This window comes from Coregonus lavaretus (genome assembly GCF_964263955.1).
Source record: "Coregonus lavaretus genome assembly, chromosome: 26".
NCBI classification, from domain to species: Eukaryota; Metazoa; Chordata; class Actinopteri; order Salmoniformes; family Salmonidae; genus Coregonus; species Coregonus lavaretus.
Window position 1 is genome coordinate 42,501,604 of NC_140013.1, and position 24,798 is coordinate 42,526,401.

A 24,798-nucleotide genomic window follows, 5' to 3' on the forward strand; every position below is an offset into this window, starting at 1 on the left:
GTTGCCTGTTGCCTGTTGCCTGTTGTCTGCTGCATGTTGCCTGTTGCCTGTTGTCTGCCTGTTGCCTGTTGCCTGTCTGCTGACTGCTGTCTGCTGCCTGTGTGACTAATCAAACTGAGTGTTTGGAGGACTGGGTTTGTTTGGTTTATATGCAGACAGCAGCAGAATATTCATAAACCCTGAAGCTGGCTTGAATTGGAGAGGTAACCAACAGTAAACTGGCTTGAATTGGAGAGGTAACCAACAGTAAACTGGCTTGAATTGGAGAGGTAACCAACAGTAAACTGGCTTGAATTGGAGAGGTAACCAACAGTAAACTGGCTTGAATTGGAGAGGTAACCAACAGTAAACTGGCTTGAATTGGAGAGGTAACCAACAGTAAACTGGCTTGAATTGGAGAGGTAACCAACAGTAAACTGGCTTGAATTGGAGAGGTAACCAACAGTAAACTGGCTTGAATTGGAGAGGTAACCAACAGTAAACTGGCTTGAATTGGAGAGGTAACCAACAGTAAACTGGCTTGAATTGGAGAGGTAACCAACAGTAAACTGGCTTGAATTGGAGAGGTAACCAACAGTAAACTGGCTTGAATTGGAGAGGTAACCAACAGTAAACTGGCTTGAATTGGAGAGGTAACCAACAGTAAACTGGCTTGAATTGGAGAGGTAACCAACAGTAAACTGGCTTGAATTGGAGAGGTAAACTGCGTTGAATTGGAAAGGTTTAGTGATCATGTTATGAGGGATGCTAATGGAATCTGTGTGTGTGTGTGTGTGCCAGTGCATTTCCCCTGGTGTTTAAACCTACGCTTTACCTCTGGCAACCTAGCAATTTATCTACGTGAATTACCCATATGCTGTGAATTACCCATATGCCGTGGTATGCTAAACATTTGCCAGAAAAACGACAACGTAAACAGTTCTACGAAGAGCAATTTGTTTCCTCCTTACTCACGTCTCCATTGTGGTGATCCATCCATTCCCCTGCAAGCAGGAGCCCAGAGGGTGGCTTATTAAATTGCTCTAAATTAGCTTTTTGCCCAAGTGAGTTTGTCAGCATCATCATAAGCAGTAGCATCATCGCCTTTAGGAGGGCTAGCTAGCGGCTACATTAGTTTCTGACATCCTGGCTGCTGTTGGCTGCCTGGCTGAATGGCTGAAGGCTGCTTCTGTCTGTCTGGCTTTTTCTGACTGCCTATTTCTGTCAGGCTAACCACTGGAGGTTGCATTACTTCCTTTTTTTGGCTGGCTGGCTGATTCTGGCTGGCTGGCTAACTGCTGGAGGCTGCATTAGATCCTGGCTGGCTAACTGCTGGAGGCTGCATTAGATCCTGGCTGTTACTGGCTGGCTAACTGCTGGAGGCTGCATTCAGGGCCGGGTTAAGAAATAAGCCCCCCCCACTTCCCGGCACACCATAATTTTCTGTAAATAAATCTGTGCACCAATTGCGTGGTACATTTACTGTTGAAGAAAAAGGCCCTTTTATAATAAAGGCATACTAACATGTGCCATGTTTTTAGGGTTTCCACACATGGGGAACATTTGTTAGCCCGGTCAGAAAAAAAATTGGCCATTTAAAAAAATGCATTTCATGCAATTCTACGTAATTTACATGACAGAAGACATTAGCGGAATCTTTTTTAATACCACACACATGACCTAAATGACATTGACATACTGAGATCAATCTGGTATGGAATTCAAACTAACAATAGCCCAGGCCAATGAAACAACACACACACATTGTACGATATTAGGAGGCAATATATAGAATGTTGTACAATATTAGAAGGGCCTATCTCTACCTCTACCTCTCTTTATACAGTAGATCCTGCATTAGTTCCTGGTTTCTAGCTGGCTGTTCCTGGCTGGCTGGCTGTTTCTAGCTGGCGTTTACTGGCTGGCTGGCTGTTTCTAGCTGGCGTTTACTGGCTGGCTGGCTGTTTCTAGCTGGCTGTTTCTGTCTGGCTGGCTGTATTCTAGCTGGCTGTTTCTGGCTGTTTCTAGCTGGCTGTTGCTGGCTGGCTGTTTCTAGCTGGCTTTTACTGGCTGGCTGGCTGTTTCTAGCTGGCTGTTTCTAGCTGGCTTTTACTGGCTTTCTGGCTGGCTCTTTTCTAGCTGGCTGTTTCTAGCTGGCTGTTTCTAGCTGGCTTTTTACTGGCTGGCTGGCTGTTTCTAGCTGGCTGTTACGGCTAATAGCTGTTACTGGCTGATGCCTCGATCACACCGACCGAGTCACTGCGTTTTGGTACACCAGAAGTACATTGATTTCCAATGAAACGCTGTGTTTGCCTTGCTGCGTTGCGTTGCGTTGCAGAGGCAGTTGCAGTGCGTCAAACTGTATGGGTTAGACTGCTGGACAGAAATGGTAGCAGAGCGTGAATGTTGCACACACATCCAGATGATGCTGCGTACCATTCTGCGCGATGACGCTGTCGGTGTGATCGAGGCGTGAGGCTCTTCCCCTCCCGGTGTAGCCTACCAGCGAGACACACACACACACACACACACACACACACACACAGAGGCAGGCTGAGGCTCTTCCCCACCCGGTGTAGCCTACCAGCGAGACACACACACACACACACACACACACACACACACACACACACACAGAGGCAGGCGTGAGGCTCTTCCCCACCCGGTGTAGCCTACCTACGAGACACACACACACACACACACACACACACACACACACACACACACACACACACAGAGGCAGGCTGAGGCTCTTCCCCTCTCTCCCGGTGTAGCCTACCCACATACGTCATTCCCCGCTCCTAACTTCCTGTGGAGCCAGCTGCTGCACACAGTAAACAATTAAGAGGAACAAATAGTGAGAAACCTGAACCCTGACTCACCACGCAGTGAAGAGAAGAGCGCGGAGGGAGGGAGGGAGGGAGGGGGAGGGAGGGAGAGAGGGATGGAGAGAGGGAGGGAGAGAGAGAGAGGGAGGGAGACACGTCACAGCTCTAACAACCGTGAACGCAGGCGCGAAGGGAGGGGGGAGGGAGAGCTAACTAGCTAGAGCCCTGCTTACCTGTCCCTTGGGTAACAAAACAGAAGCCAGGCTAGAAGCTGCTGGCTAGGGCAGGCTAGTGTGTAGTCTCTCTCTGGATCTCTGTCTAGCCCGGCCAGACAGCACTGACATGGTTCAGTGTTTTTAGGTTGTTGTGTTTTAGAGTACAGTACAAGGAGCTTTGCTCTTCATCGGCGTCTTCATCCTGGAGGTTCCTTACGCCATTTCCAGCCTGTTAAGCTGCCACACACCTACCTTCCTCTCTGTGATTTAATGTGACAGAGTGAAATCATCACCAGACTCACTCTTATGGAAGAAACCTGACCTTTACAGTGTAGCCTGTTAACACAGGCTGGAAGGGTGATCCCAACCCAACGATGTGAGAAACGGCCTAGGGCTATACCTACTGTTATTATTCACTGAAACTATAGTCCTAGAGTTAAAGCTGAGAGATTTGAGAGTTAGCTGACTAGCTGCGCGTGTGAGCGAGCGGACTAACGTTAGCGAGCTAGATATGTGCTTAGTGTTGGCTATGACTGAAGGCTGCCTGGAGTCATTTGTTTTGATGGAGGAAGAAGCCGTTTCATGGTCTGTGAACCTCTGATCGTTAATTTTACCCCTCTGGTTCTGGGGTTTAAAAAGAAAAAGCTGTGAACTTGACGGTTAACTCCTAATAAAGACAGTAACAAGGAGATGCAGAAAACCATGGTGCACATTTACTAGTCAAAATATTATTTGAATTAATATTTTTGAGTTGTGTAGTCTGTGTCAATGGCACAGCGGTGGTCGTGTCTATAGATGTTTTTCCCTGCCGCTCATATGAATGATCTGAGCACTATGGACCCTGGTCAAAAGTAATACACTATATAGGGAATAGGATTCCACTCATGAAGCATAAGACATGAGACATCGACGGGACCGCAGTGGAGAGGGTCAAAAGTTTTAAATTCCTTGGCGTGCACATCACGGAGGGCCTGAAATGGTCCACCGACAGAATGGTGAAGAAGGCCGACATGAGAGCATTCTGTCGGGCTGCATCACGGCCTGGTACGGCAACTGCACTGCCCTCAAACGCATGGCTTTCCAGAGGGCGGTGGGGTCAGCCCAACGCATCACCGGGGGCTTGCTGCCTGCCCTCCAGGACATTTCCAGAACTCTGTGGCCAAGAAGATCATTAAGGACCTCAGCCACCCAAAGTCTATTCACCCCATTACCATCCAGCAGACAGACAGTACAGGTGTGTCAAAGCCGGTACAGAGAGACTGAGAAACAGCTTCTATCTCCAGGCCATCAGACTGAGAAACAGCTTCTATCTCCAGGCCATCAGACTGAGAAACAGCTTCTATCTCCAGGCCATCAGACTGAGAAACAGCTTCTATCTCCAGGCCATCAGACTGAGAAACAGCTTCTATCTCCAGGCCATCAGACTGAGAATCAGCTTCTATCTCCAGGCCATCAGACTGAGAAACAGCTTCTATCTCCAGGCCATCAGGCTGAGAAACAGCTTCTATCTCCAGGCCATCAGACTGAGAAACAGCTTCTATCTCCAGGCCATCAGACTGAGAAACAGCTTCTATCTCTAGGCCATCAGACTGTAACAGTCCTGTGTGTCTCAGTTGGTAGAGCATGGTGCTTGCAACGCCAGGGTTGTGGGTTCAATTCCCACAGGGGACTAGTACAGAAATGTATGCACTCACTACTGTAAGTCGCTCCGGATTAGAGCATCTGCTAAATAAATAAATGGTAAATTGTTGAGCAGCCATCAATAGCCAGCTACCCGCCCCCTGTACTCTGCCCTGCACCTTGAGACTAATTCCCCATTTTTATATAGTAATGGAAAACTGGTCACCTCATCGTCTGTGTCGATGCTGTTGTCTACTCACTGTGTATCTATCTACTGTATTCTCCATATAGCACATCCTAATATACCTGCTACCGTACATACCATTTTCCTTCCAAATTATTTATTTTTTATTTAACCTTTTATTTAACCAGGTAAGCCAGTTGAGAACAAGTTCTCATTTACAACTGTAACCTGGCCAAGATCAAGCAAAGCAGTGCGGTTAAAAACAACAACAACACAGAGTTACATATGGGGTAAACAACAACAACACAGAGTTACATATGGGGTAAACAACAACAACAACACAGAGTTACATATGGGGTAAACAACAACAACAACACAGAGTTACATATGGGGTAAACAACAACAACACAGAGTTACATATGGGGTAAACAACAACAACAACACAGAGTTACATATGGGGTAAACAACAACAACAACACAGAGTTACATATGGGGTAAACAACAACAACACAGAGTTACATATGGGGTAAACAACAACAACAACAACACAGAGTTACATATGGGGTAAACAACAACAACAACAACAACACAGAGTTACATATGGGGTAAACAACAACAACACAGAGTTACATATGGGGTAAACAACAACAACACAGAGTTACATATGGGGTAAACTGTACTATACACACCACGTAGTTATATTCTGGATTCTGACACATGCTCACCCTAATATATCCACTCTGGATTGTTAATTGGACTCGTTCTGTCATTTCTTGATTTCTTGTTTTGATTATTTGTATTGTATTTACGAGACCTTCTACTGAGCTGTTGCAGCATAAAGCGTTTCGCTGTGCCTGCTATAACACCTGCAACCAATGTATGCCCTTCCAGTTCTCTGCTGCCAATGACTGGAACGAACTGCAAAAATCTCTGAAGCTGGAGACTCTTATCTCCCTCACTAACTTTAAGCATCAGTTGTCAGAGCACCTTACCGATCACTGCACCTGTACACAGCCATTCTGAAATTAGCCCACCCAACTACCTCATCCCTATATTGTTATTTATTTTGCTCATTTGCACCCCAGTATCTCTATTTGCACATCATCTTCTGCACATCTATCACTCCAGTGTTAATACTAAATTATAATTGTAATTATTTTGCACTATGGCCTATTTATTGCCTTACCTCCATAACTTACTACATTTGCACACACTGTATATAGATTTTCTATTGTGCTATTGACTGTACGTTTTGTTTATTCCATATGTACAGTGAGGGAAAAAAGTATTTGATCCCCTGCTGATTTTGTACGTTTGCCCACTGACAAAGACATGATCAGTCTATAATTTTAATGGTAGGTTTATTTGAACAGTGAGAGACAGAATAACAACAAAAAAATCCTGAAAAATGCATGTTAAAAATGTTACAAATTGATATGCATTTTAATGAGGGAAATAAGTATTTGACCCCTCTGCAAAACATGACTTAGTACTTGGTGGCAAAACCCTTGTTGACAATCACAGGTCAGTCGTTTCTTGTAGTTGGCCACGAGGTTTGCACACATCTCATGAGGGATTTTGTCCCACTCCTCTCTGCAGATCTTCTCCAAGTCATTAAGGTTTCGAGGCTGACGTTTGGCAACTCGAACCTTCAGCTCCCTCCACAGATTTTCTATGGGATTAAGGTCTGGAGACTGGCTAGGCCACTCCAGGACAATAATATGCCTCTTCTTGATCCACTCCTTTGTTGCCTTGGCTGTGTATTTTGGGTCATTGTCATGCTGGAATACCCATCCACGACCCATTTTCAATGCCCTGGCTGAGGGAAGGAGGTTCTCACCCAAGATTTGACGGTACATGGCCCCGTCCATCGTCCCTTTGATGCGGTGAAGTTGTCCTGTCCCCTTAGCAGAAAAACACCCCCAAAGCATAATGTTTCCACCTCAATGTTTGACGGTGGGGATAGTGTTCTTGTGGTCATAGGCAGTATTCCTCCTCCTCCAAACACGGCGAGTTGAGTTGATGCCAAAGAGCTCAATGTTGGTCTCATCTGATCACAACACTTTCACCCAGTTCTCCTCTGAATCATTCAGATATTCATTGGCAAACTTCAGACGGCCCTGTATATGTTCTTTCTTGAGCAGGGGGACCTTGCGGGCGCTGCAGGATTTCAGTCCTTCACGGCGTAGTGTGTTACCAATTGTTTTCTTGGTGACTATGGTCCCAGCTGCCTTAAGATCATTGACAAGATCCTCCCGTGTAGTTCTGGGCTGATTCCTCACCGTTCTCATGATCATTGCAACTCCACGAGGTGAGATCTTGCATGGAGCCCCAGGCCGAGGGAGATTGACAGTTATTTTGTGTTTCTTCCATTTGCGAATAATCTCATCAACTGTTGTCACCTTGTCACCAAGCTGCTTGGCGATGGTCTTGTTGCCCATTCCAGCCTTGTGTAGGTCTACAATCTTGTCCCTGACATCCTTAGATAGCTCTTTGGTCTTGGCCATGGTGGAGAGTTTGGAATCTGATTGATTGATTGCTTCTGTGGACAGGTGTCTTTTATACAGGTAACAAGCTGAGATTAGGAGCACTCCCTTTAAGAGTGTGCTCCTAATCTCAGCTCGTTACCTGTATAAAAGACACCTGGGAGCCAGAAATCTTTCTGATTGAGAGGGGGTCAAATACTTATTTCCCTCATTAAAATGCAAATCAGTTTATAACATTTTTGACATGCGTTTTTCGGGATTTTTTTGTTGTTATTCTGTCTCTCACTGTTCAGATAAACCTACGATTAAAATTATAGACTGATAATTTCTTTGTCAATGGGCAAACGTACAAAATCAGCAGGGGATCAAATACTTTTTTCCCTCACTGTAACTCTGTTGTTTATATCGCACTGCTTTGCTTTATCTTGGCCAGGTCGCAGTTGTAAATGAGAACTTGTTCTCAACTGGCTTACCTGGTTAAATAAAGGTGAAATATATATATATATATATTTTTTTTTAAATGTTGCTTTGATATGAGAGCAGAGCTCAAGGCTGCTGTGATTGTTGCCAGCATCACGCTGCAGATATACTGCATCTCCTCTAGTGAACTCTCACCACCTCATCTCCTCTAGTGAACTCTCACCACCTCATCTCCTCTAGTGAACTCTCACCACCTCATCTCCTCTAGTGAACTCTCACCACCTCATCTCCTCTAGTGAACTCTCACCACCTCATTTCCTCTAGTGAACTCTCACCACCTCATCTCCTCTAGTGAACTCCCACCACCTCATCTCCTCTAGTGAACTCTCACCACCTCATCTCCTCTAGTGAACTCCCACCACCTCATCTCCTCTAGTGAACTCCCACCACCTCATCTCCTCTAGTGAACTCTCACCACCTCATCTCCTCTAGTGAACTCCCACCAACTCATCTCCTCTAGTGAACTCCCACCACCTCATCTCCTCTATTGAACTCCCACCACCTCATCTCCTCTAGTGAACTCTCACCACCTCATCTCCTCTAGTGAACTCTCACCACCTCATCTCCTCTAGTGAACTCTCACCACCTCATCTCCTCTAGTGAACTCTCACCACCTCATCTCCTCTAGTGAACTCCCACCACCTCATCTCCTCTAGTGAACTCCCACCACCTCATCTCCTCTAGTGAACTCTCACCACCTCATCTCCTCTAGTGAACTCCCACCACCTCATCTCCTCTAGTGAACTCTCACCACCTCATCTCCTCTAGTGAACTCCCACCACCTCATCTCCTCTAGTGAACTCCCACCACCTCATCTCCTCTAGTGAACTCTCACCACCACATCTCCTCTAGTGAACTCTCACCACCTCATCTCTTCTAGTGAACTCTCACCACCTCATCTCCTCACACATCAATCACGTTATTAATAGAAGGTGAATGGAAGAGCGAGGGAGGAGGGAAGGAGAAGGTGGGATAGAGAGAGATGGATAGAAAGGAGGGAGACAGAGGAAGGGAGGGAGGGGAGTAGTATTGTCATGCATGTCAGGCTGTGTCGTTCGCTCTGCTCAGTTCCTTTACGCCATTGTTGTCGTGGTGAAGGCAGGCTGAACAAAGGAGTCCCTGATAGGTGTGCAGAGCAGGGTTGTCAAACATACGGCCGGCCCTGTGGTTTAATAAAACATATATTTTTAAAGGGATATAAGTGAAACAACCACACTGAGATAAAGAAACATAACAAAGAGAGGCATGAAGTAGCAGACGCCGCGAGTCACCAACAGAGACCGGGAGGGAGGAAGAAAACCATGTGACACAGAGAGAGGGAGAGAGAGAGAGAGAGGGGGAAATAAAGAGACAATTTAGAAGCCTTTATCCAATTCTGCAATCTAGAATCTCCTCTATATCCTTGTTTATGTCCCTATTTTTCCCTGGCGTCATTCTCCCATCCCTCCTCCTCCTCCTCCTTTACCGTAGAACAGAGAGAGCAGAGCGGGCGCTGCCTGGCCGTAATCTGTCGTTTCACTCTCTCCGTGACGGCTGCGGTGCGGACATCGCCGCTGCTTATTTGTTGAAGGGGGGTTACCGTGGATACAGGCTGCTGCGCTGGAGCCTGAGGCAGGAGAGGGGGAAGGAGACTGGGAGCTAGGGGGGGGGGGAGAGAAAGGTGTCTGCTGCAGAGAGAAAGTGCCACAGTGGCGCTGTGGAACAGAGCAGAGGAGGCAGAGCCGAGCAGGGTACTGTCTGTGCAAACAAACATGGGCATCACGCCACGATAGAGACCTCCTGTGAGCGCTGACGCTACAGCCAGAGCTACGCTACACAGATACAGAGATTATCTCCAGGGAGCCAGCCAGCGCTGAGCAGAGCAGAAACCAAGCCAGAAAACCTGGTCCATCCATCCATCTGCCCCCACCACAGCCCCCGCTGCTGCACCAGTCCTCTCTCTGGCACGGGCTTCTCCTCCCTGGGCTTGGTGAGGAGGCGTGAGGGGGTCCGTGGAGGGAGTAAAGCGAGGACAGGCGTCTAGGTTCGCTGAGGCCCGATGTGGTGTCGCAGGTGATGAATGCTGGGTGAGGTGGGAGAGGAGAGGGTCTCTGAGACCCTGGAGTGCCGCCCGTGGGTCGGTCGTCCTTTTTCTTTCTGTGATCGTGAGAACAGCGACGCCTGAATGAGAAAGAGATGCGGGCAACAGTAAGTAAGAGGCACACAGAGGGCTACAGTAAGAGAGACACACAGAGGGCTACAGTAAGAGAGACGGAGGGCTACAGTAAGAGAGACGGAGGGCTACAGTAAGAGAGACAGAGGGCTACAGTAAGAGAGACGGAGGGCTACAGTAAGAGACGGAGGGCTACAGTAAGAGAGACGGGGGGGCTACAGTAAGAGAAACGGGGGGCTACAGTAAGAGAGACGGGGGGGCTACAGTAAGAGAGACAGAGGGCTACAGTAAGAGAGACGGAGGGCTACAGTAAGAGAGACAGAGGGCTACAGTAAGAGAGACGGGGGGGCTACAGTAAGAGAAACGGGGGGCTACAGTAAGAGAGACGGGGGGGCTACAGTAAGAGAGACAGAGGGCTACAGTAAGAGAGACGGAGGGCTACAGTAAGAGAGACGGAGGGCTACAGTAAGAGAGACGGGGGGGCTACAGTAAGAGAGACGGAGGGCTACAGTAAGAGAGACAGAGGGCTACAGTAAGAGAGACGGGGGGCTACAGTAAGAGAGACGGGGGGCTACAGTAAGAGAGACGGGGGGGCTACAGTAAGAGAGACGGGGGGCTACAGTAAGAGAGACGGAGGGCTACAGTAAGAGGCGGAGGGCTACAGTAAGAGAGACGGGGGCTACAGTAAGAGAGACGGGGGGCTACAGTAAGAGAGACGGGGGGCTACAGTAAGAGAGACGGGGGGCTACAGTAAGAGAGACGGGGGGCTACAGTAAGAGAGACGGGGGGCTACAGTAAGAGGCGGAGGGCTACAGTAAGAGAGACGGGGGGCTACAGTAAGAGAGACGGAGGGCTACAGTAAGAGAGACGGAGGGCTACAGTAAGAGGCGGAGGGCTACAGTAAGAGAGACGGGGGGCTACAGTAAGAGAGACGGGGGGCTACAGTAAGAGGCGGAGGGCTACAGTAAGAGAGACGGGGGGCTACAGTAAGAGAGACGGGGGGCTACAGTAAGAGGCGGAGGGCTACAGTAAGAGGCGGAGGGCTACAGTAAGAGAGACGGGGGGCTACAGTAAGAGGCGGAGGGCTACAGTAAGAGAGACGGAGGGCTACAGTAAGAGAGACGGAGGGCTACAGTAAGAGAGACGGGGGGGCTACAGTAAGAGAGACGGGGGGGCTACAGTAAGAGAGACGGGGGGGCTACAGTAAGAGGCGGAGGGCTACAGTAAGAGAGACGGGGGGTTACAGTAAGAGAGACGGAGGGCTACAGTAAGAGAGACGGGGGGCTACAGTAAGAGAGACGGGGGGCTACAGTAAGAGAGACGGGGGGCTACAGTAAGAGGCGGAGGGCTACAGTAAGAGAGACGGGGGGCTACAGTAAGAGAGACGGGGGGCTACAGTAAGAGAGACGGGGGGCTACAGTAAGAGAGACGGGGGGCTACAGTAAGAGAGACGGGGGGCTACAGTAAGAGAGACGGGGGGCTACAGTAAGAGAGACGGGGGGCTACAGTAAGAGAGACAGAGGGCTACAGTAAGAGAGACGGGGGGCTACAGTAAGAGAGACGGGGGCTACAGTAAGAGGCGGAGGGCTACAGTAAGAGGCGGAGGGCTACAGTAAGAGAGACGGGGGGCTACAGTAAGAGAGACGGAGGGCTACAGTAAGAGAGACGGAGGGCTACAGTAAGAGAGACGGGGGGCTACAGTAAGAGAGACGGGGGGGCTACAGTAAGAGAGACGGGGGGCTACAGTAAGAGAGACAGAGGGCTACAGTAAGAGACGGGGGGCTACAGTAAGAGAGACGGAGGGCTACAGTAAGAGAGACGGAGGGCTACAGTAAGAGACGGAGGGCTACAGTAAGAGAGACGGGGGGCTACAGTAAGAGAGACGGGGGGGCTACAGTAAGAGAGACGGGGGGCTACAGTAAGAGAGACAGAGGGCTACAGTAAGAGAGACGGGGGGCTACAGTAAGAGAGACGGGGGGCTACAGTAAGAGGCGGAGGGCTACAGTAAGAGGCGGAGGGCTACAGTAAGAGAGACGGGGGGCTACAGTAAGAGAGACGGGGGGCTACAGTAAGAGAGACGGGGGGCTACAGTAAGAGAGACGGGGGGCTACAGTAAGAGAGACGGGGGGCTACAGTAAGAGAGACGGGGGGCTACAGTAAGAGGCGGAGGGCTACAGTAAGAGAGACGGGGGGCTACAGTAAGAGAGACGGAGGGCTACAGTAAGAGAGACGGAGGGCTACAGTAAGAGAGACGGAGGGCTACAGTAAGAGGCGGAGGGCTACAGTAAGAGAGACGGGGGCTACAGTAAGAGAGACGGAGGGCTACAGTAAGAGAGACGGAGGGCTACAGTAAGAGGCGGAGGGCTACAGTAAGAGAGACGGGGGGCTACAGTAAGAGAGACGGAGGGCTACAGTAAGAGAGACGGGGGGCTACAGTAAGAGAGACGGGGGGCTACAGTAAGAGAGACGGGGGGCTACAGTAAGAGAGACGGGGGGCTACAGTAAGAGGCGGAGGGCTACAGTAAGAGAGACGGGGGGCTACAGTAAGAGAGACGGAGGGCTACAGTAAGAGAGACGGAGGGCTACAGTAAGAGAGACGGAGGGCTACAGTAAGAGGCGGAGGGCTACAGTAAGAGAGACGGGGGCTACAGTAAGAGAGACGGAGGGCTACAGTAAGAGAGACGGAGGGCTACAGTAAGAGGCGGAGGGCTACAGTAAGAGAGACGGGGGGCTACAGTAAGAGAGACGGAGGGCTACAGTAAGAGAGACGGAGGGCTACAGTAAGAGAGGCGGAGGGCTACAGTAAGAGAGACGGGGGGCTACAGTAAGAGGCGGAGGGCTACAGTAAGAGGCGGAGGGCTACAGTAAGAGAGACAGAGGGCTACAGTAAGAGGCACGCAGAGGGCTACAGTAAGAGGCACGCAGAGGGCTACAGTAAGAGGCGGAGGGCTACAGTAAGAGGCGGAGGGCTACAGTAAGAGGCGGAGGGCTACAGTAAGAGGCGGAGGGCTACAGTAAGAGGCGGAGGGCTACAGTAAGAGGCGGAGGGCTACAGTAAGAGGCGGAGGGCTACAGTAAGAGAGACGGGGGGCTACAGTAAGAGAGACGGGGGGCTACAGTAAGAGAGACGGGGGGCTACAGTAAGAGAGACGGAGGGCTACAGTAAGAGAGACGGAGGGCTACAGTAAGAGAGGCGGAGGGCTACAGTAAGAGAGACGGGGGGCTACAGTAAGAGGCGGAGGGCTACAGTAAGAGGCGGAGGGCTACAGTAAGAGAGACAGAGGGCTACAGTAAGAGGCACGCAGAGGGCTACAGTAAGAGGCGGAGGGCTACAGTAAGAGGCGGAGGGCTACAGTAAGAGGCGGAGGGCTACAGTAAGAGGCGGAGGGCTACAGTAAGAGGCGGAGGGCTACAGTAAGAGGCGGAGGGCTACAGTAAGAGGCACGCAGAGGGCTACAGTAAGAGGCACGCAGAGGGCTATAGTAAGAGGCAGAGGGCTACAGTAAGAGGCAGAGGGCTACAGTAAGAGGCAGAGAGTTGGTGTGGACTGTGCTGTCATTGGTGAAAGGATTGTAGGATAGGGAGGGATGTTGGTGGGAAAGAGAACCAGCTGGTAGCTTCACATGGAAAGGGGGAAGTGGAACGCAAACAAACAGGCGTCATGGACGCCACACCCACCCCAGGGGGGAGTGCCTTGACTTTGATTCAATTAGCCGTCCCTTGGCCACCCACCGCCCCTCTTATCATGCTCTCACTTTCACTGTCTGCCTGCCTGCCTGCCTGCCTGTCTGCCTGTCTGCCTGTATGTCTACCTGCCTGCCTGTATGCCTGTCTGTCTGTCTGTCTGTCTGCCTGCCTGTCTGCCTGTCTGCCTGTCTGCCTGTCTGTCTGTCTGCCTGTATGTCTACCTGCCTGCCTGTATGCCTGTCTGTCTGTCTGTCTGTCTGTCTGCCTGTCTGCCTGTCTGCCTGTCTGCCTGTCTGTCTGTCTGTCTGTCTGCCTGTCTGTCGCTGCTGCCTGTGTGGGTGTGTGAGAACAACATCTGTGTGTGTGTGTGTGCGACACAGTGAGAGGACGTGTGCGGGCGGGACACATTGTTAGACTCTGTGTGTGTGTGGCAGGCAGGCAGGCAGTGAAAGGGGTGGTCCGTCTCAGTCTGAGCTGACTTCATGAAAGGGAGTGAGTCTGTGGACATGGAGTTGATGCAGAGCCTGACTCAGGGCCAGTGCCAGAGAGAGACGGAGAGGATACTCATACAGAGCCCTATGCCCCGGGAGACTCACAGATTCTATGATGGCAGAGATTTCCACAAGAGCGAGGTAGGATCCCTAACTAACCAGCGGCCACACAAAGAATACAGAGTAGCACTCACACAGTAAGCCTGATTACACGCGGTACAGCGTATCCTGTACGCTCGATAATATCAGAAGGTTTTAGAGGAGAGAGGGGAGGGCTTATAGCGGAGAGGGGGGAGGGCTTATAGCGGAGAGGGGGGAGGGCTTATAGAGGCGCGGGGGGAGGGCTTATAGAGGGGAGGGCTTATAGAGGGGCGGGCTTATAGCGGAGAGAGGAGAGGGCTTATAGAGGAGAGGGGGGAGGGCTTATAGAGGGGAGGGCTTATAGCGGAGAGAGGGGAGGGCTTATAGAGGGGAGGGCTTATAGAGGCGAGGGGGGAGGGCTTATAGAGGCGAGGGGGGAGGGCTTATAGAGGCGCGGGGGGAGGGCTATAGAGGGGCGGGCTTATAGAGGCGAGGGGCGGGCTTATAGAGGGGAGGGGAGGGCTTGTAGAGGAGAGGGGGAAGTGGCTTGTAGAGGAGAGGGGGAAGTGGCTTGTAGAGGAGAGGGGGAAGTGGCTTGTAGAGGAGAGGGGGAAGTGGCTTGTAGAGGAGAGGGGGAAGTGGCTTGTAGAGGAGAAGGGGAAGTGGCTTGTAGAGGAGAGGGGGAAGTGGCTTTAAGTTGTTTTAATGAAGTAACATGGACAGAGTGGATCTAAAGATGACACGCTTAAAGGATGAATCCACGCTGCTTTGGCAAACCTTTTTATTGCGTCTGTCTCTGTGTCACCGCCTATAGCGTCTGGGGATCATAGTTGTTTTAATTGCTGTTGTGTGATTAGAGACGAGAGGATTTGGCGTGTGTAATTAAAAATACTTATTTCTGAAATGTTTACTTCTAATTGAAACTAGACGTGTAGTTTTGTTTTTCTGAAATTAAATCTGTTGAAATTCTGTTTTACTTGAGCATCTAAAGCAAGGGTTTTTGAAAATTGGAAGCCTGCGTAGGTTGATACGTTTTGCTTTTAGTATTCCTACAAGCTTTAGTTTATCTCCCAAATGGCACCCTATTGACTATATAAAGTGCACTCCTTTTGACCAGAGCCATATGGGCCCTGATCGAAAGTGTTGGACTAGGCTATCAAGAATAGGGTGCTGTTTGAGACTAGGCCTTTCTTATTGTCGAGGCTGCAGGGTTAGCCTATAGCTTGTAGCTTCCTCTTTAGTTCAATCAATATATATATATATATATATATATATATATATATATATATATATTTTATCTCACCGAATCTCTTCATATCTCACTTTTGTCTGATATATACACTGTTAATACCCAATAGCTTTTCTTTTATAATTCGGATAAAAAAAATCAAATCAAAGTTTATTGGTCGCGTACATAGATTTGTAGGTGCAGTGACATAAGCATTTCGCTATCTCCAACAGTAGATTTGTATCGCAAATACAAAACAAAAACACACACAAATCAAAAGTAAAAAAATAATTAAAAAAAATAAACTATGACAGAACGAGTCAAATTAACAATCCAAAATATATATATACAGTGGGGAAAAAAAGTATTTAGTCAGCCACCAATTGTGCAAGTTCTCCCACTTAAAAAGATGAGAGAGGCCTGTAATTTTCATCATAGGTACACGTCAACTATGACAGACAAATTGAGAGAAAAAAAATCCAGAAAATCACATTGTAGGATTTTTAATGAATTTATTTGCAAATTATGGTGGAAAATAAGTATTTGGTCACCTGCAAACAAGCAAGATTTCTGGCTCTCACAGACCTGTAACTTCCTCTTTAAGAGGCTTCTCTGTCCTCCACTCGTTACCTGTATTAATGGCACCTGTTTGAACTTGTTATCAGTATAAAATACACCTGTCCACAACCTCAAACAGTCACACTCCAAACTCCACTATGGCCAAGACCAAAGAGCTGTCAAAGGACACCAGAAACAAAATTGTAGACCTGCACCAGGCTGGGAAGACTGAATCTGCAATAGGTAAGCAGCTTGGTTTGAAGAAATCAACTGTGGGAGCAATTATTAGGAAATGGAAGACATACAAGACCACTGATAATCTCCCTCGATCTGGGGCTCCACGCAAGATCTCACCCCGTGGGGTCAAAATAATCACAAGAACGGTGAGCAAAAATCCCAGAACCACACGGGGGGACCTAGTGAATGACCTGCAGAGAGCTGGGACCAAAGTAACAAAGCCTACCATCAGTAACACACTACGCCGCCAGGGACTCAAATCCTGCAGTGCCAGACGTGCCCCCCTGCTTAAGTCAGTACATGTCCAGGCCCGTCTGAAGTTTGCTAGAGTGCATTTGGATGATCCAGAAGAGGATTGGGAGAATGTCATATGGTCAGATGAAACCAAAATATAACTTTTTGGTAAAAACTCAACTCGTCGTGTTTGGAGGACAAAGAATGCTGAGTTGCATCCAAAGAACACCATACCTACTGTGAAGCATGGGGGTGGAAACATCATGCTTTGGGGCTGTTTTTCTGCAAAGGGACCAGGACGACTGATCCGTGTAAAGGAAAGAATGAATGGGGCCATGTATCGTGAGATTTTGAGTGAAAACCTCCTTCCATCAGCAAGGGCATTGAAGATGAAACGTGGCTGGGTCTTTCAGCATGACAATGATCCCAAACACACCGCCCGGGCAACGAAGGAGTGGCTTCGTAAGAAGCATTTCAAGGTCCTGGAGTGGCCTAGCCAGTCTCCAGATCTCAACCCCATAGAAAATCTTTTGAGGGAGTTGAAAGTCTGTGTTGCCCAGCGACAGCCCCAAAACATCACTGCTCTAGAGGAGATCTGCATGGAGGAATGGGCCAAAATACCAGCAACAGTGTGTGAAAACCTTGTGAAGACTTACAGAAAACGTTTGACCTGTGTCATTGCCAACAAAGGGTATATAACAAAGTATTGAGAAACTTTTGTTATTAACCAAATACTTATTTTCCACCATAATTTGCAAATAAATTCATAAAAAATCCTACAATGTGATTTTCTGGATTTTTTTTCCTAATTTTGTCTGTCATAGTTGACGTGTACCTATGATGAAAATGACAGGCCTCTCTCATCTTTTTAAGTGGGAGAACTTGCACAATTGGTGGCTGACTAAATACTTTTTTTCCCCACTGTATATATATATATATATATATAGTGTGTATGGGCAGTATAGGAAAATGGTGTGTACAATATATTAGGACATTCATACTCTGAGCTGCGTTCAGCAGACAGACTTTGAGACCTACTAGGATTGATGTGACACGTCAGAGAGGAGGAGATGATCTCAGCCAGTGTGTTATAAAATGACAGTGGAGTGACGTGAGTCATTAGGATGCATCCCAAATGGTGTCCTATTCTCTATGTGGTGTGCTCCATTTTGACCGGAGCCATCTAGTGACCAGACCAAACCAATATTCTCCCTCTCCTCTTCCTGAGTCTTCTGCGCCGTCTGCCGGAGTGACGACATTCACGCGTCAGAACTCAATCCATCCCCCCCTTTTCTCTGAATCAATCAGGTTTCCTGCCTGCCTGTGTGTGTGTGTGTGTGTGTGTGTGTGTGTGTGTGTGTGTGTGTGTGTGTGTGTGTGTGTGCTGGGTTTCAGTTTTATATACCAGTCCTCCCACTCACTCACCGTTCTGGGCATCTCATGGTCAGGGAAGGGGGGGTGGAGAGAGGGACAGAATAAAAGGAAGGGGGGGTGAGGGGGTGGAGAGGTGGATACGTTTATCGCCATGGAGCACGGTGGGAAAGAAGGGAATCCTCCTGTCTGTAATGAGATCACCGGAGACTACATTCACTGTTCTGTTTTGCTTGTTTACAGAGGGTCATTTCATAGAGAACTGTCGGTGTTAAATTCGCTGTTCTGTTTTGCTTGTTTTACAGCAGGTCATTTCATAGAGAACTGTCGGTGTTAAATTCGCTGCTCTGTTTTGCTTGTTTTACAGCAGGTCATTTCATAGAGAACTGTCGGTGTTAAATTCGCTGCTCTGTTTTGCTTGTTTACAGAGGGTCATTTCATAGAGAACTGTCGGTGTTAAATTCGCTGCTCTGTTTTGCTTGTTTACAGAGGGTCATTTCATAGAGAACTGTCGGTGTTAAATTCGCTGCTCTGTTTTGCTTGTTTACAGAGGGTCATTTCATAGAGAACTGTCGGTGTTAAATTCGCTGCTCTGTTTTGCTTGTTTACAGCAGGTCATTTCATAGAGAACTGTCGGTGTTAAGTAATGCATGTAGAAATGCAATACATATTGTATTGGCCTTCCGAGTGGTTCAGTGGTCTAAGGCTGTGCCACTAAACCTGGTCCGAATCCAGGCTCTGTCGTAGCCGGCCCCGACCGGGAGACCCCATGGGGCGGCGCACAATTGGCCGAGCGTCGTCCAGGGTAGGGGAGGGAATGGCCGGCAGGGATGTAGCTCAGTTGGTAGAGCATGGCGTTTGCAACGCCAGGGTTGTGGGTTCGATTCCCACGGGGGGCCAGTATGAAAAATAAAATAATGTTTGCACTCACTAACGGTAAGTCGCTCTGGATAAGAGCGTCTGCTAAATGACTAAAATGTAAATGTAAAAATGTATCGGCACCCATAATATCGTTTCGTGAGATCCCTGGCAATTCCCAGCCTTGACTAAAAAGCCATCTCATTGGCCAATGGCATTTCATCCAGGACTAGGTGAAACCAGCCCCATATGACCCTAACTCTAACCCCATATGACCCTAACTCTAACCCCATATGACCCTAACTCTAACCCCATATGACCCTAACTCTAACCCCATATGCTTCTTCACTGATTTGAAGAAGCTTTCAGTGGCTCATATTTTGAATCAACATGACATGGCTGGTAAACAAGGCTGTCTGTTCCTGACTGAGTTCATTGGGGGCGTACTGTAGAAAAACATTTTCGAATGGAAAATCAAAACAAGTGTTTCTCATTGGACAAGTTCAGGTAGTCCCTCCCCGTTTTGGGGAGTGGTGGGTTGTACCTGAGTGATGTCATTATGATGTCATCAAACAGGTGTTTGATGTGTTGCCCTCCCCTTTCTCTCTACAGGTAATCCTGGTGCAGGTGAACCCAGGTGAGGCCTTCACTATACGACGAGAGGATGGTCAGTTTCAGTGTATCACAGGTAAGAGACCCTTTATTTCTCTCCTACAGGTGGGTCAAGGGGTAAATAAAGCTTTCCTTAGTCACTAATACAGGGTTGTGTTCATTAGGGCAAATGTTTGAAAAAAAATGTTTTGCAATGGGAAACAAAATTGAGCTTTAGTTACTCAGTACAGATAGTACCTCCTGAGCACGACCCAGTACTTCCCAAGTGTCGCCCTCGCTCTCTCTCTCTCTCTCTCTCTCTATCTCGCTTGCTCTCTCTCTGGCTCTGTGACTGTTTTAATTTGACAGATGATTGAGCGAGCTGTGTACTGCTGATACACTATCATCATGTCAAATCACTGTTTGTCTGTAATTGCAGTGCGTTTCTGTGTTTGTAGTGCAGTCGCAAGTGACAGTCTGTCTGTTAGAATGAGACCCTGCTAGTCATCCCCTCTCTGCGCTGTCAGGGAGTGTGAGGAGCGCAGGCAGGCATTGAGATGCGCGCGCGCACACACACACACACACACACACACACACACACACACACACACACACACACACACACACACACACACACACACACACAAGGGATGTGCATCTTTCCCTTTCAAGATGATTCGATACGTATCTAGATACATGGGCTCCGATACGATACAGGAACAATACGTTTTATTTTGAAATGATTCAGTGTGATTCGGTTTGATTAGAGGAACAAATTGATGCGCTAACATATATTTTCCATATTATGTTGCAAATGGAGCTTATGAACTGGGCCTCTGAACTGGATCTGTCTGAGCTGGGCCTCTGAACTGGATCTGTCTGAGCTGGGCCTCTGAACTGGATCTGTCTGAGCTGGGCCTCTGAACTGGATCTGTCTGAGCTGGGCCTCTGAACTGGATCTGTCTGAGCTGAGCCTCTGAACTGGGCCTCTGAACTGGGCTTCTGAACTGGATCTGTCTGAGCTGGGCCTCTGAACTGGATCTGTCTGAGCTGGATCTTGGCGGAGACAATGTTTGCCCACCACTTTTGATCTAAAATCACCATCACTCACTAACTATTTGATCATTTTTGCAGATTAATAGTGTTAGACTAGTAATGTATCAATATTTATCTTAAAAATTTGCTATGACAAAGCCTAGCTAATGAATATATAGCTGAACTTTGGATTTCACCCCCGTCTCATAATCGAATGGTTTACGAAATCAAGTAAAATTGTATTTGTCACATGCCGCGAATACAACAGGTGTAGACCTTACCGTGAAATGCTTACTTACAAGCCCTTATCCAACCATGCAGTTTAAAGAAAAATAAGAGTTACTACTTAATACACTGAAGTAAAAATATTAACACAATAGATGAACAATTGCTAGGCTATATACAGGGGACACGGCCAGGTCTCTGACCTCCTCCCTATAGGCTGTCTCATCGTTGTCGGTGATCAGGCCTACCACTGTTGTGTCGTCAGCAAACTTAATGATGGTGTTGGAGTCGTGGGTGAACAGGGAGTACAGGTGGGGCCTGAGCACGCACCCCTGAGGGGCCCCTGTGTTGAGGCTCAGGGTGGTGGATGTGTTGTTGCCTACCCTCACCACCTGGGGGCAGCCCGTCAGGAAGTCCAGGATCCAGTTGCAGAGGTGAGGTGTTTAGTCCCAGGGTCCTGAGCTTAGTGATGAGCTTGGAGGGCACTATGGTGTTGAACGCTGAGCTGTAGTCAATGAACAGCATTCTCACATAGGTGTTCCTCTTGTCCACTGGTACTTCCTGCTTTAGTCTTTGCTTGTAAGCAGGAATCAAGAGGATATAATTATGGTCCGATTTGCCAAATGGAGGGCGAGGGAGAGCTTTGTACGCATCTGTGTGTTGGGTAAAGGTGGTCTAGAGTTTTTATTTTATTTTTATTTATTTTTATTATTTTTTTGTTGTTGCACGTGACATGCTGGTTGAAATTAGGTAAAACAGATTTAAGTCCCTGACCACTAGGAGCTCCGCTTCTGAGTGCAGTCTTCTTTGAGTGGGTTCTTAGTGCCAGCAAACGGCACCAACTCAGAAAACCTTTATTTATTGTTTCCCACCCCTGACGTACGTCTACGTTTTGGGTGCGCAAATTAGTATATGAATATTATTCCAATTATTACTTTATCAAATCTCATCATATTTTCATATATTCACAGAATCCATATAGAATGTTAGAAATTCTTAGGTACTCACATCCACCACTCCACGTGTTTTCAACGATTCTCCATCGCCACAAAGCAGCTTCTTCAAACATACTCCAAGCGGAACCATTAAAAAAAAAACGTTTGTTTCCCGGACACTGCCCGGCCTATCATGGGATCCTCAACGGTTCTCTAACCTCCCGGAAACCACAGCCAAGTCAAGCCTCCCAGAAAATATAGACTTGCCGCTACTTTCTAAAATAACATCCCGCTCTCATATATCGAAACATATTATCAATAAGGCAATTTGACACCATCGATCACCACATTCTTTTGGAGAGACTGGAAACCCAAATTGGTCTACACGGACAAGTTCTGGCCTGGTTTAGATCCTACCTGTCGGAAAGATATCAGTTTGTCTCTGTGAATGGTCTGTCCTCTGACAAATCAACTGTACATTTCGGTGTTCCTCAAGGTTCCGTTTTAGGACCACTATTGTTTTCACTATATATTTTACCTCTTGGGGATGTTATTCGAAAACATAATGTTAACTTTCACTGCTATGCGGATGACACACAGCTGTACATTTCAATGAAGCATGGTGAAGCCCCAAAATTGCCCTCGCTAGAAGCCTGTGTTTCAGACATAAGAAAGTGGATGGCAAAAAACTTTTTACTTTTAAACTCGGACAAAACAGAGATGCTTGTTCTAGGTCCCAAGAAACAAAGAGATCTTCTGTTAAATCTGACAATTCATCTTGATGGTTGTAAAGTCGTCTCAAATAAAACTGTGAAGGACCTAGGCGTTACTCTTGACCCTGATCTCTCTTTTGACGAACATATCAAGACTGTTTCAAGGACAGCTTTTTTCCATCTACGTAACATTGCAAAAATCAGAAATTTTCTGTCCAAAAATGATGCAGAAAAATTAATCCATGCATTTGTTACTTCTAGGTTAGACTACTGCAATGCTCTATTTTCCGGCTACCCGGATAAAGCACTAAATAAACTTCAGTTAGTGCTAAATACGGCTGCTAGAATCCTGACTAGAACCAAGAAATTTGATCATATTACTCCAGTGCTAGCTTCCCTACACTGGCTTCCTGTTAAGGCAAGGGCTGATTTCAAGGTTTTACTGTTAACCTATAAAGCGTTACATGGGCTTGCTCCTACCTATCTTTCCGAGTTGGTCCTGCCGTACATACCAATACGTACGCTACGGTCACAAGACGCAGGCCTCCTAATTGTCCCTAGAATTTCTAAGCAAACAGCGGGAGGCAGGGCTTTCTCCTATAGATCTCCATTTTTATGGAACAGTCTGCCTACCCATGTGAGAGACGCAGACTCAGTCTCAACCTTTAAGTCTTTACTGAAGACTTATCTCTTCAGTAGGTCATATGATTGAGTGTAGTCTGGCCCAGGAGTGTGAAGGTGAACGGAAAGGCTGGAGCAACGAACAGCCCTTGCTGTCTCTGCCAGGCCGGTTCCCCTCTCCACTGGGGTTCTCTGCCTCTAACCCTGTTGCAGGGGCTGAGTCACTGGCTTGCTGGTGCTCTTTCATGCCGTCCCTGGGAGGGGTGCGTCACTTGAGTGGGTTGAGTTACTGACGTGATCTTCCTGTCTGGGTTGGCGCCCCCCCCTTGGTTTGTGCTGTGGTGGAGACCTCTGTGGGCTATACTCGGCCTTGTCTCAGGATTGTAAGTTGGTGGTTGGGGATATCCCTCTAGTGATGCGGGGGCTGTGCTTTGGCGGAGTGGGTGGGGTTATATCCTTCCTGTTTGGCCCTGTCCGGGGGTTTCTTCGGATGGGGCCACAGTGTCTCCGGACCGCTCCTGTCTCAGCCTCCAGTATTTATGCTGCAGTAGTTTATGTGTCGGGGGGCTGGGGTTAGTTGGTTATACCTGGAGTACTTCTCCTGTCTTATCCAGTGTCCTGTGTGAATTTAAGTATGCTCTCTCTAATTCTCTCGTTCTCTCTTTCTCTCTGAGAACCTGAGCCCTAGGACCATACGTCAGGACTACCGGGCATGATGACACCTTGCTGTCCCCAGTCCGCCTGGCCTTGCTGCTATTCCAGTTTCAACTGTTCTGCCTGCGGCTACGAAACCCCTACCTGTCCCAGACCTGCTGTTTTCAACTCTTAATGATCGGCTATGAAAAGCCAACTGAGAGACCTGAGCCCTAGGACCATACGTCGGGACTACCGGCCGTGGTGACTCCTTGCTGTCCCCAGTCCGCCTGGCCTTGCTGCTATTCCAGTTTAAACTGTTCTGCCTGCGGTTATGGAACCCCTACCTGTCCCAGACCTGCTGTTTTCAAACTCTTAATGATCGGCTATGAAAAGCCAACTGAGATTTATTCCTGATTATTATTTGACCATGCTTGTCACTTATGAACATTTTTGAACATCTTGGCATGGTTCTGTTATAATCTCCACCCGGCACAGCCAGAAGAGGACTGGCCACCCCTCATAGCCTGGTTCCTCTCTAGGTTTCTTCCTAGGTTTTCGCCTTTCTAGGGAGTTTTTCCTAGCCACCGTGCTTCTACACCTGCATTACTAGCTGTTTGGGGTTTTAGGCTGGGTTTCTGTACAGCACTTCGAGATATTAGCTGATGTAAGAAGGGCTATATAAAAATAAAAAATTGATTGAATAACAGAGGCTGGTCGGCTCAACAGTCTTGACTGTGGTGCTGAGAGCCCCAAAACAAACAATACAAAGATATTTTATAGCAAAGATAGTCTACATGACAAACAACAGATGTATGGAATGGGTCACAAGGTGAGACTTGATATATGAGAAAGGAGTATCCCCCAGCCAGATAGCATTAGCTATGAAGACTGTTCTTATTGTACAGAAACCAGAGTTTGGCCCCCCAAGACAAGGTTCCTCTCATCGTGATCCATACCCGAGCCATCTCACCCTGGTACCTTCACTACACAAACACCAACCCATTCTATGGAATGCCTGCTGGAGGTTTTTATCACCAAAGGCATCGTAAATCTACTGTCAGCATTAACACAGAAACATGAGAGTTTCTAAGAACCCGTTTCTATTGCAGAAAACAACCATTTGATGCAATAACATCTAGTCATTTTTGCTCTCACAAAGGTCACTCGCATAGAATGATATGGTCACTCGCACTAAGGCCCGACGTTGAATGGTTGACGACGTTACACCAAGAAACACTTACCTTGATGAAAGCCCCCGACGTAAGGACATTGAAAGTGGCTTTCTTCTGGAACCAAGTTACATGTTCCTCAGAACACAAACAGGCACACAACAATATAACCAGCCATAGTGGG

The 24,798-nt window shown here is 47.9% G+C and overlaps 1 protein-coding gene across 1 annotated transcript in view; it reads left to right on the top strand.

Annotated features, from left to right (window-relative positions):
- The window catches only part of fndc3a (fibronectin type III domain containing 3A), a 183,242-nt gene that overhangs the window by 35,858 nt on the left and 122,586 nt on the right, over positions 1–24,798 (top strand). The window contains exon 3 of the mRNA XM_084143025.1: positions 19,302–19,377. Within this exon, the coding sequence (XP_083999151.1) occupies positions 19,302–19,377 (76 nt within the window). The remainder of the gene's footprint in view (positions 1–19,301; positions 19,378–24,798) is intronic.